The 12,666-nt window shown below is 40.5% G+C and overlaps 1 protein-coding gene across 8 annotated transcripts in view; it reads left to right on the top strand.

Annotated features, from left to right (window-relative positions):
* Positions 1-12,666, top strand: part of elmo1 (engulfment and cell motility 1 (ced-12 homolog, C. elegans)) — a 281,611-nt gene that overhangs the window by 70,368 nt on the left and 198,577 nt on the right. For all 8 annotated transcript variants that reach the window (XM_060849874.1, XM_060849870.1, XM_060849873.1 and 5 more), the window contains 2 exons: positions 8,732-8,782; positions 12,055-12,224. In XM_060849874.1, coding sequence (XP_060705857.1) covers positions 8,732-8,782; positions 12,055-12,224 — 221 coding nt within the window. The remainder of the gene's footprint in view (positions 1-8,731; positions 8,783-12,054; positions 12,225-12,666) is intronic.

Genomic DNA, 12,666 nt, shown 5'->3' with positions numbered 1-12,666 from the left:
CCAAAGATGTGCAGGTCAGGTGCATTGGCCATGCTGCATAAGCAATAATGTTCGGGGATATGTAGGTTAGGTGCATTAGTCAGGGGTAAATGTAGATTAATGGGGAATGGGTTTGGGTGGGATACTCTTCGGAGGTTCTATGTGGACTTATTGGGCCGAAGAGCCTGTTTCCACATTATAGGGATTCTATGATTCTATGAAATATGTGTGACACCCTTGAAGCACATCATGAAAATAGATTGTAAACCACTAGAGCTGAATTATGACTTGGAGTGCAGGTTCATAGTTCCTTGAAAGTGGGGTCAGAGGTAGATAGAAAGTGAGGATGCTGTTTGGCATGTTTGCCTCTATTGGTCAGTGCATTGGGTGTATGAGTTGGAAGTTGTACAGGACATTGTTAGGCCATTATTGGCATATTGTGTGCAATTCTGGTCTCCATGCCATAGGAAGGATGTTGTGAAACTTGAAAGGAATCAGAAAAAAATTACAAGAATGTTGCCAAGATTGGAGGATTTGAGCCAGGATTGGAGGATTTGAGCAATTGGGAGAGGCTGAATAGGCTGGCGCTGTTTCCCCTGTATCATCAGAGACTGAGGGGTGACCTTATGGAAGTTTATAAAATCATGAGGGGCATGTATAGGGTACATAGCCAAGGTCTTTTCCCTGGGGTGGGGGAGTCCAGAAGTAGAGGGCATAGGTTTAGGGTGAGGGAAAAGATTTAAAAGGGATAAGGACACCTTCATGTAGAATGTGGTGTATGCATGGAATGAGCTGCCAGAAGTGGTGGAGGCTGGTACAATTATAGCATTTAAAATATATCTGGATCTCAACATGAATAGGAATGGTTTGGAGGGATATGAGCCAAATGCTAGCAATTGGGACTAGATTAATTTTGATATCTGGTCAGTATGGACGAATTGGACTAAAGGCTTTGCTTTCATGCTGTATATCTCTGTGACTCTGTGACTACGACTTGCTTTAGCCTGCATCCTCTGCAACCCAGTTATTTGTACTTCCTGTATGTAGTATGTTCCTCAATCCGTAGGAATATGTTTCCCTAATCAACATCAGCCCTATTTTGAAAAGTAACTCCTTCCTTTTTGGGTGATGGGGGATCTGATCCAGTTTTGGTTCAATTCCAGCAGGGGTTAGTGGGTGGTTGGGGTTTGGGAGGGACTAAGTGGGGGAGGAGAGCAGGGGAACAGAGCTCAAGCCCTGGGTGATCAGGTCAGGGGTTGGGGAGAGCTGGTCTACTTGACAGGGTAGTTGTGAGTGTGGGAGGTCAGGTATGGTGTTAAACCATCAATTTAATGATTATTCTCTTTCTCTGAGTGAACCAAATTCTTTGAATTACATGACACTGTCATAACTTTCTAAACGTAGGGGAATCTTCAATTTCCTGGGCAATCTCTTTGGAATCTGATATGCAGGGAATTCCATTGGGTCCCCATGCATGATTTCTCTCTGCTATATTCTACCAACTGTCTAGCATTGGCAAACCTGGGCCATTTTAAAAACCAGCAGCAGCCAACTCTTTGTAAGGTCTTTCTGTTTTAAATCAGAATCTTCCTTTTCAGTCCACATAGTAACGTAGATAAAAAGGTACGGTTTTTACATCGCACCCGACTTCTCGATCAATAAGAGGTTTTCAAGAATCTGTCGAATTAAAGAAGTTCAAAAGTCTTGCCGCTATCCCAGGAGACAAGCCATTGTGCCCAGGATTGTAGCCAACTTGACTTCAGTGACTGTAAATCTTGGGTAAAGTTTGGAGGTAATGCTTCCAATGATAGTATTCTGAAGAAAAATAGGTGATGTATCCCTGGTCAATATTTATCCCTTAATGAAGATCACAAAAATAGATTATCTCGAGTCATACAGCATGGAGACAGGCAAAAGTGAGGACTGCAGATGGTGGAAATCAGAGTCTACATTAGAGTGGTGCTGGAAAAGCACAGCTGGTCAGGCAGCATCTGAGGAGCAGGAAAATCGACGTTTCAGGTAAAAGCCCTTCATCAGGACCTTACAGCACAGCTTGCCCTTGCTGACCAGGTTTCCTAAACTAAACTAGTCCCACTTGCCTGCATTTGGCCTGTATCCCTCCAACATTTCCTATTCATGTACTTATGCAAATATCTTTTAAATGTTGTAACTGTACCTGCATCTGTCATTTCCTCTGGCTGTTCATTCTACACATAAATCACTCTCTGTAAAAACATTGCCCTCAGGTCCTTTTTAAACCTTTCTCCTCTCACCTTAAAAATGTGCTACCTAGTTTTAAACTCCCCCACCCTGGAGAAAAGACCCCAGCTATTCACCTTATCCATGCCCCTCATGATTTTTATAAACTTCTATAAGGTGACCCTTCAACCTCCTTTGCTCCAATGAAAAATGTTCCAGCTTACTTTGATAACTCAATTCCTCCAATCCTGGCAAATCTTTTCTGAACTCTCTCCAATTTAATAATATCCTTCCTATAGCAGGGTGATGAGAACTGCACATGGCATTCCAGAAGAGACCTCATCAGTGCCCTGTGCAACCTCAACATGACATCCCAATTCCTATACTTAATCTTTGAATAACGAAGGCAAGCATGCAAAATGTCTTCTTAACCACCCTGTCTAACTGTGACGCAACTTTCAAAGAATCATGTACCTGAACACCTAGGTGTCTCTGTTCTACAACACTGCCCAGGGTCCTACCCACCCTAATTTGTTTTACCAAAATGCAGTAACTTGTATTTATCCAAATTAAACTCCATCTGCCAATCTTTAACCCATTTCAACTCCCCCCTCCCACTCAGCCAAGGACATGGAGGTGCTGTCCCTCCCTCACCGCCGATCCCTCACCACCCGACGCCTGGAGGAAGAACCCTCATCTTCCGCCTCGGAACACTTCAACCCAGGGCATCAATGTGGACTTCACCAGTTTCCTCATTTCCCTTTCCTCCACCTCACCCCAGTTCCAAACTTCCTGCTCAGCACTGTCCCCATGACTTGTCCTACCTGCCTATCTTCCTTTCCAGCTATCCACTCCACCCTCCCCTCTGACCTGTCAACTTCATCCCCACCCCATTCACCCATTGTACTCTGTGCTACCTTCCCCCACCCTCCTCCCTGACCTATCATCTCCATCCCCACCCCCATTCACCTATTGTACTCTATGCTACTTTCTCCCCGCCCCCACCCTCCTCTCATTTATCTCTCCACCCTGCAGGCACTCTGCCTCTATTCCTGATGAAGGACTTTTGCCCGAAACATTGATTTTCCTGCTCCTTGGATGCTGTCTGAATGGCTGTGCTTTTCCAGCACCACTCTAATGTAGAATCTGGTTTCCAGGCTCTGCAGTCATTGTTTTTACCTAATTGATTTCAACCCCGTTGACCTAATTGATGAAAACCCTTTGCAATCTAAGATAGCCACCTTCACTGTCCACTACACCACATATTTTGGTGTCATCCCCAAACTTACTAACTATGCTTCTATATTCTATTGAAAGCATTTATATAATTGACAAACAAAAGTGAACCCTGCTGGTCACAGGTCCCCAGTCTGAAAAATAACCCTTTACTATCGCCCTCTGTCTCCTACCATCAAACCAATTGGCAAACTCACCCTCAATCCTACATGGTTTAACTTTAGTAATTAGTCTACCATATAGAACCTTGTCAAAGTCTTTCCTAAATTCCATGTAAACAACTCTGCCCTCATTAATCTTTTTTGGTTACTTTCTCAAAAAAATTCAAATCAAGTTTGAGAGACACAGTTTCCCTCGCACAAAACTATGCTGACTATTCATAATCAGTCCTTACCTCTCCAAATGCATGTAAATCCTATTGTTCAGAATTACCTCCAACATTTTGCTACTTACACAGCAATGAAAAAAAGACACATTTTGTCGAAGCTTTGCATCTTACATTCATCAGGACACTTGTAAGAATGCCACTGTAAAAGGAGCATTTTATACTGTATGAGAATAAAGTGCTGATTGATTGGCACATGGACTCTGATTAGTCGAGGAGAATGTACCAATTAGATGATTACCATCAGCCGGATAATCTGTATTTGTGATTTTGATTGAGGAATATTTATTGATCATAACCCTCCTGCTGTTCTTCAAAATAGCACCACCACTGCACATGGGAGGCCAGACATGGCCTCAGTTTCTTTTGTAGAATATTTGTAGAATTTTATAGGATTGAAAATAAGGACCAGAAATTATAGCTAGTTGTTGTTACTTTTGAAAACAGTGGAGGTGAGTGAGCGCATTTGTAACTGGTGACCTGGATTGGGCCTCTTTCTTGTTGTTAGAGCTGACCTGTTATTAACTCCCATTTTGGGCTGGAATTTAGATACTGGGCCTTTTCTTAGCAGTACCAAAAGCTCACCTGTCTGGCATTTTGGAAAAAGATGATTAATGTATTCAGAGGCTTGCTGTGCCCCAGTATGACCAGGATGATTCTCCAGTTCTCTTGCTGTTCTCACTATTCTCCCCTCTGTTCTAACCTTCAACTCTCTCAGTCTCTGCTGTCACAAATCAACGCTACTTTTCTCTCCCGTTGCTGTTAGAAACCAGTTTTTAAATGGTACCTGTCCTGAACATATTTCCTCTCCTTTGATGTCAGTTCATGTTCCATGAAACACATTGGGATGTTTTATTGCATTAAAAGTCGATTAGCGTAAATGAAAATTGCCGACTCACCTAGGAACTGTTTTGAGATATTTATCTGTTTCTCTGTTCACCTGAGCACTTTTGGAATTGAAGGTTATATCTCTTGTTGCACATTGACAGTTGGAATGATTGGATGGTGAAAGCACAGTGCTGATCTTCTGACCAATCAATTTACCTGGTGTCACTCCCCTGCCTTTTCTACGTGGATCTGCAAACATTTTTTTTCCAGATATTTCCTTGCAATCTTCCAGTGGAAACCTCTTGGTGCAGCTTTTTCATTGTAGGCATAGTTGGCTGAAGGCTGCACTCTGGTGGGAAAAAATCAGAACTGCAGTAAGTGTATGAAGTGATAAAATTCAATGAGATAATGAACAAAATACTTCACGAAGAGTGCAAGCAAAGTAATTTCTGCAAAAATGTACTGTAAATCGGGGGAATGTATATTGCCTAGCAGCTTAAAAAAATTAGCTATGTCTGTCCTGATTCAGCAGCTCCATCATTATTTATTTCTCAAAGCTTTCAATAGTTTAGAGGAGTTATAGAAGTCACAGCACAGAACAGTTGCTCAGTCCAACAGGTCTGTGGCAGTGTCAATGATCCACATGATTCCTAACTTCACCTCACTCTATCTATGTGCCCTTTTCTTTACATCTCCCTGATATTTACCCAGCTTCCCTTTGTGTATCTAGATTAGATTACTTACTATGTGGAAACAGGCCCTTCGGCCCACCAAGTCCACACCGACCCGCCGAAACGCAACCCACCCATACCCCTACATTTACCCCTTACCTACCTCTACGGGCAATTTAGCATGGCCAATTCACCTGACCTGCACATCTTTGGACTGTGGGAGGAAACCGGAGCACCCGGAGGAAACCCACGCAGACACGGGGAGAACGTGCAAATTCCACACAGTCAGTCGCCTGAGTCAGGAATTGAACCCGGGTCTCAGGCTCTGTGAGGCAGCAGTGCTAACCACTGTGCCACTGTGCCGCCTATCAATGATGTTTACCTCAATTCATCTTTGTGGCATTGAATGCAACATTTTCCCCACTATATTATTTATGTCCTATTTTGCAAAAGATTTTTCTGATACATATTTGTTTTTCTGGCCCTGCTCATAAAGGACTATGATTGTCATTGAACGCATTCATGGCTCCCCTCACAAACAACAACTCATACAGGCCTTTAGCAGAGCTAACAGAACGGGTCAGGTGGCGGTTACCTAAAACATGAGCATAGAGATGCTCACTGCAGAGATTTCTGAAGGAGAAATGAAGGACAGAGCTTTGGGAGACAGCTTTTGTGGAGTTAGAATAGAATAATAATTTATTGACAAAGCTAATTCAATTCAAAACTTGTCATCTATACTTTTATAAAAAAATTAAAACATTTACAAGGATGTTGCCAGAGTTGGAGGGTTTGACCTATTGAGAGAGGCTGAATAGGCTAGGGCTATTTTTCCTGGAGTGTCAGAGGCTGAGGGCTGACCTTATAGAGGGTTTATGACAATATAAAGGGCATGGATGGGACAAAAGTCTTTTCCCAGGGTCAGTGAGTTCAAAACTAAGAGGATAAGGTTAAGGTGAAAGGGAAAAGGTTTAAAAGGGACCCAAGGGGTAGCTTTTTCACTGAGCGTGTGGTGTGTGTATGGAATGAGCTGTCAGAGGAAGTATTGGAGGCTGGTACAATTACAACATTTAAAAGACATCTCAATAGGTATATGAATAGGTATTGCTTAGAAGGATATGGGCCAAATGCTGGCGAATGCGACTAGATTTATATAGGATAGCTGGTCGGCATGGATGAGTTGGACAGAAGGGTCTGTTTCTGTATTGTACACCTCTGTGACTCTATGAAACAGTGAAAAATTTTATAAGTTGACATGCCACAGTGCATGTATTAATGACATAAATCATAGATTAATAAAAGTAAAAATTAAGGCAAAGTTCATTTCAAATCAATTTCAGTTTGGGGACGACCTATTAAAATGATAAAGTTGTTATTTTGTTTGGGACAAAGGGTGTTTGGCAGTGTCCTACAGATCAGTGGCAGGGGAATAAAGAGTTCACCATGAGTAGGCCAAAGAACTAATAGAGACAAGGATTTTTAATTAATTGGGGGAGGATTGGTGTTGTAGGTTGGTTGGGATAAGATATGCACAGCAGAGTTTGAGAGTTCTTGGAGTTTGTTGCAGGATGAAATTGGAGACTGGTGAAGAAATCTCTGAGTCTGAGAGTTCAAAATTGTCAAAAGGCTGTAGCAGGCAGTCTTGCAAATTTGGAACTGTATTTGTGAGGGCAGGAAACAAGGTGAGAATCTCGGCTGAAGGCAGAGAAGGAAGGCAGAGCTGCAAATAGTTTAGTTTCTGCTAGGGCAGTGGTTTTGTGTGGGAGAAATCACTATTTCAGCAAAGCCACTCTTTTGCCATTACCATTATGCAATTAAAAGTATAATAAACGTCAGCATGATTATAAGGTCAGTTTGGTATTCATTTCATGATGGGAAGCTCCTTTGGCATTTACTCATTATGAATGATGCAGCTTCAAATCTTGTTTTACTGAAGAGCCTGCTTCAACTGTTTATCATAAAAAGGCTAAAGTTTGCTGTGTGGTGTGAGTAGCGCTTTATACATGTTTTATTTCTTGTCCATATCCATGTATATATTTGAGTCTGTGCCTTGAAAACCACACCAATGTTTGGTTTTCCCTTTATTTCAGCTTCAAGGTAATAAGTTTACATTGTGATTAAATCACGCATACTATTTAGATTATTTCTCTTTTTAATGACACTTTCTTTCACCTCCATTTCTTCACCCCCCAACAAATGCATTAGATATCTATTGTACACATAATTTTTGATTTAAGTTGGTTCAGGGCATGTTTTAACAGGAAGTCTGTGTGATGATTAATTGGGAAGTCTGAAGTCACTGGCTATAGTCCTGGTTACAAAGTCTGTCCCTTAATCACTGATTCCATTTCCACTCATCAGTGTGACTTGAGCTGAAGCAGGCTGTTTGTAATCTTGTCTTCTGATTGATCCCAAGCTGAGCTTCCTGCTCTCCAATCTGTTCTACTGCATGCAGTGACAAAAACATGGAAATAAAAGTGGGGGGTTGATTCTTTCATTATTCTTTCTATGTGAGACACTTGGTGAATTAGCACAGGGATTGCTGCTCGATTCTGTTGGAGTACAAATGGTATTGGATTCTTCACTATTTGGGGCTGAAGCTGGATGGTTGCAGTTCTCATTTGTTAAGTTGGATTGATTCTAAGCTTGAGTGGTTTTGCAGATCATGAATTGATAAATTGGACAGATTTTCTCACTGGCTTCTATGGCACAGTGTGTTTTTTTTTTGCATCGATGCACTTGGCCACAGGGAACCCTAAAAGGAATTAATTGATTGGAATAAAGGCAATCATGTTGACCATAGAATCAGGGAGCAGTTACAATACTTACCCACCTTTGACCTGTAGCTCTGTGATTTTTCTTTGCTTTCCAACTTCTTTTTCTAGTTCAATTTTGAAAGCCATAATTGTATCGGCTGCCACCACCTTCTCAGACAGTGCAGGCTGTTCTTAACAAGTCATTACATAAAACGGCTTTTCTTCATGTCATTGGTTTCCAAAAACTGACAGTCACATGATGCAAAGATAATGGGATTGTTGATTTATCAGGGATTGCCTTTCAATCAATCTGCACCATGTTCAAGCATGGAGTAAGGAAAACCTCCATTATTGGAGATCTTTGGGAATTGTAGGTCCATTATTTAGTTTGTGCCCTCTAATGAGTAGCTGCTGCAATGGTCTAATGGTGAAGCCTTTATATTTCATTGCTGAGTAAGTTGGTGGTTGATGAGTTTGTACTTTGAGAGCCTTAGGATTCATCAGTGTGAACATTGAATTCTCTTGTGTTTCTAATTTATTTTGCTTTTGATTGAGAAAAGATCATTTGCTAGTGATAGACTAGCAGGCAGAGAAGCAAACCAACTGAACATTTGAGCATATTTATGAAGTAAAATTAGCCCAGCAGTGAATAACCATGTGGATTATTCCCCCTCCAGAATCGGAATGAAATTAAAAATGGGGCAATCCTTCGATTGGCAGCATCTCCGGTAAGTGATTTGCATGGCATTCATGTTTTTTTTAATAGCCCTACTTATTGATGTTGAAAGTTTATATTCAGTGATATAACATTTTTAGTTTATTGAGCTTTCTCTGCTTTGGGTTGTGAAAAGTAAGTTGTCTGCCAAAAACTGAAGCACAGTGTCAGCTGCTGCTGCAAGCTGTCATTACACTGTGGTAAACGCCTATCTGTCTTAACTTTGAAAATTGTCTATTTGACTTGAGGCATGAGCACATAATCTAGGTTGACAGTGCACTACTGAGGGAGCACTGTACTGTCACAGGTGCCATCTCTCACGTAAGACATTAAACTGAGGCCTCTGTTGTGATCCCAGCTGATGGTAATATTGGTCACATCCGATTCTAAAGAGAAATCTTATTTGATAGACCATGCTACACTTTTTTTACAGTTTGGTACCTATGATGGGCAGTCACTGAATATATTCACAACCGGCTGCCAATGTGTTTCTAAGAAAAGAACATTAAGCTACTTGCACACAAAAGCAAACAAGCATGAACTGTTTTTCATTATACAAGAACTATTTTAAATTGTTGTATTGCAAATAATGCAGAAATAATGATTCAACCCTTTTACTGCCAACGATAACCATACAGAAACTTAAACTCCGTGAAGGATCACCTTGTTTCCATTTTAAAGTAACTTTTTCAGTTGGCATGACCAAACTTGGTTTCTTTCTGGCAAACTTCTACATTCACTCAATGCTAGCTTCTTTTCCTGAGACCATTAAACAAATTGCTAACAGGGCTCACTTACATTGTTAGCATAAATTCCTTTAATTTCTCATCCACAGCTTTCTGTTTCAAGGGCTTTCCTTTTATTGACATTAGATCAGTCAGGATTTCTTTTCTCCTGCCCCACTGATGCGGAGACGGCTAAACGTCACTGCTGCTCTTGAAATCTTTTACCCTCTGAATAAATGAATTCTATCTGACAGAAGATACCTTCTTTGATTTTTCTGTCTTTATAAATCAAAACTGTTAATGTCTCCCTTTGTCAAAAGGCACTTTGTTGCTCAGCTACAGCCTGATTTATTTCCTCTGTTCTCTCCTTGTTTTTCTAAAACACTCCATTATTCACCTCAAGGGTTTTTTTTACAAAAGGCTCCCATTTAATTGCATGTAAAAAAAATTTCCAGACATCACAGTACCATTCTCAAAATTCAAAAAGTCTGCCTAATTCCCTTCTCACTCCACTCAATATAGGAATACACATCAAACTTGTATTTCTACATGGTTCTGCCTAGCTAACTGCCAAATTCCAAATAATAATGCCACATCATGAATTGTTATCACACCAGCCTCTCAAGGTTCTGTGACTCTGTTTCAAATCAGAGCAGGGAAATATCCCCAGGTCAATATTTATTCTTCAAAACATCGCTACAAACACATTATGGTTTGTGAAATCTTGCCAAGCACCAACTGGCTTTCTTTTTAACCTCGTTATCACTATGACTGTATTACAATAATACTTAATTGTCTATAAAGAAGTTTGAGCTGACCTGAGGTTATGAAAGGCTCTACATAAATGCAAGTCTTTATTCTGACATTGAGGTGAATTTGGAAGAAAGGAGAACTTGAATATGGAAGATATTTACAGGAATACAAATTAAAATAATGACAGCTTTAACATTCTTCTCAAAACTCTTTTGGTTTGTCATATTTGAAAAAAGTAAGTGGGTGCAAGAACAATTTTTAATAGAGGGAAAGCTGATCATTTTCTCCCCAAGAATGAATCAGGATTCAGGAACATCCCTCGCCAGCTTTCACTGAAATGTAAACTATTATAATAATCTTGGGTGCTTGCTTGTATATGGAAAACAAAACTTTCATTAATAATAATGCAATACACTCTTTAAGATGAACAACACTATACAGAAAGTCCCATACTTATAAATCATTTTGGTGATAAGATCAATTTTGTTTTTAAGACACGTTTTAATGTCGGTCTGTAGCTCTTTACTCAACATCATGGTTTAATTTATTTAAATCTTTCACACTTTTTTATCCTCCCACCCCAAAGACTGAATGGCTTAATACACCACATGGCTTTATGTAAACCGCAATGTCTAATCCAAGTTCCTGAAATAGCTAAGCTTTATCCAGAGCATCAGACTGCGATAGTGCCTCACTGCCAATGAAGTTCTCTTGAAGAGCAGTCACAGCAGTGCAGATATTTTGAACACAAGATTACACAATATGCGAGTGTGATAAATATCATGTGACACCTGAGTTTAATGATGTTTGTTGAGGTTAACTGTTGATGAAGAGAAGAATACATCTTCTCTTCAACTTGTGCCATGGGATCTTCTACATCCACTTGAAAGATCAGATGGAACTTGAGTTTAATGTCTCCTCTGTATATTGATGAATTCAGTAATGCTATATTTCCTCAGAATTGCCCTGGAGTGTCAGCTTAGACTTTGCGCTTAAGTTTCTTTCTGCAAGTTTCTCACTCTAACGTTACTGTTCTATCGGCTGAGCCATGCTCACATCGAGGATGATGGGATGGGGGTACTTTGCAGGTTATTTCTCATTCTTATCCACACTGATGTTTACAGAGGACCAATTTCATTTTAAAAAAAAAATTGCTGGCAAAATTCAGCAGGTCTGGCAACATCTGTGGAAAGAAAGCAGAGTTAATGTTTAAAATCCGCTGACTCTTCAGAACTCTTCTAATGAAGACTCATCAAACTTAAAATGTTAACTCTGCTTTCCGTCCACAATGCTGAGTTTCGCCGGTAATTTCTATTTTAGTTCCAGATCCTCCAGCATCCGCAATTCTTTATTTTATCCCGTTTCTTATTGCTATCCCTGGGGATCTGATTTCTGTTCCTATGGAGAGTTCTGTCCATGGGTTGTTTCCTGTCCTTCACAAGCAAAGCCTTTAATTGCCATTCACTTGTTGTATTACCTCTTGGACAGGCAATGTCCAAGCTAAGTAGTGAAGAGAATAGCAACATGGGTTTCCATTCCCATTTCTGAGCATTATGACTGTTTGGTGAAGGTAGGATAAAGTTTAGTTGTGATACCCTTTGCTATCAAGTCATCTTCTCACCATTCTGTGGCTAAGACGTAAATAATAGTCACTTGATTTTGGTGCTGGGTGGTTGCCAGTTTTTGTGGTTTCTCTGTCTCATTTCAAATCCACTTCACTCAGGAGAGCAACAAAGAATTACGTTTGTATTTTCAGTACATTTTCTGCATGTTGTTGTGTTTCTGTTGCCCTGTGTCTTTTATGTAGACTCAAACAGCGCAGGGGCTGCATGAGAGGATTCAGTCTTCCAGCATGGATGCCAAGTTAGAAGCACTGAAAGATTTGGCGAATCATTCCCGAGACATTACCTTCGCTCAGGAGTTCATCAACCTCGATGGTATCTCCCTCCTAACACAGATGGTGGAAAGTGGATCTGAGTAAGTATCTGTCCATCTTTCAGGTATAATTAAAATGAGCATCTGGGTGTGAAGAATGAAACCAGTTACTAAATAAAAGTGTATCAGTGTGGGATGGGTGTGTCTGTAATGAGGGAGCTGGAAGGAATTACATAACATATGTGTTGCACTGGGAAGTAATATGTTAAATCATAGGGAGGCAATATTGGAAACAACTGGACTTTAGTTTGCAGTCTAGAATAACCCTTTTAATACGTCTCTTCTTAAATTCATTCCTGGGTGTTGCTGACAAAGTCACCATTTATTACCCACCCCTCAGTACCTGGTAGGATTGAGTGGCTTGCTCAGGCAATACAGTGGATCAGTCAAGCATCAACCACATTGATAGAGTCTGGTGTCCTATATCAGTCAGACTGGGTAAGGGCACAGGTTTATCGTTAGTTAATATCTTTAAGGTAATACG

Source organism: Hemiscyllium ocellatum, chromosome 34, assembly GCF_020745735.1.
Source record: "Hemiscyllium ocellatum isolate sHemOce1 chromosome 34, sHemOce1.pat.X.cur, whole genome shotgun sequence".
In the NCBI taxonomy this organism is placed as follows: domain Eukaryota; kingdom Metazoa; phylum Chordata; class Chondrichthyes; order Orectolobiformes; family Hemiscylliidae; genus Hemiscyllium; species Hemiscyllium ocellatum.
The sequence above is the reverse complement of the archived record's forward strand: the minus strand, read 5'-3'. Positions and strand labels throughout refer to the sequence as shown.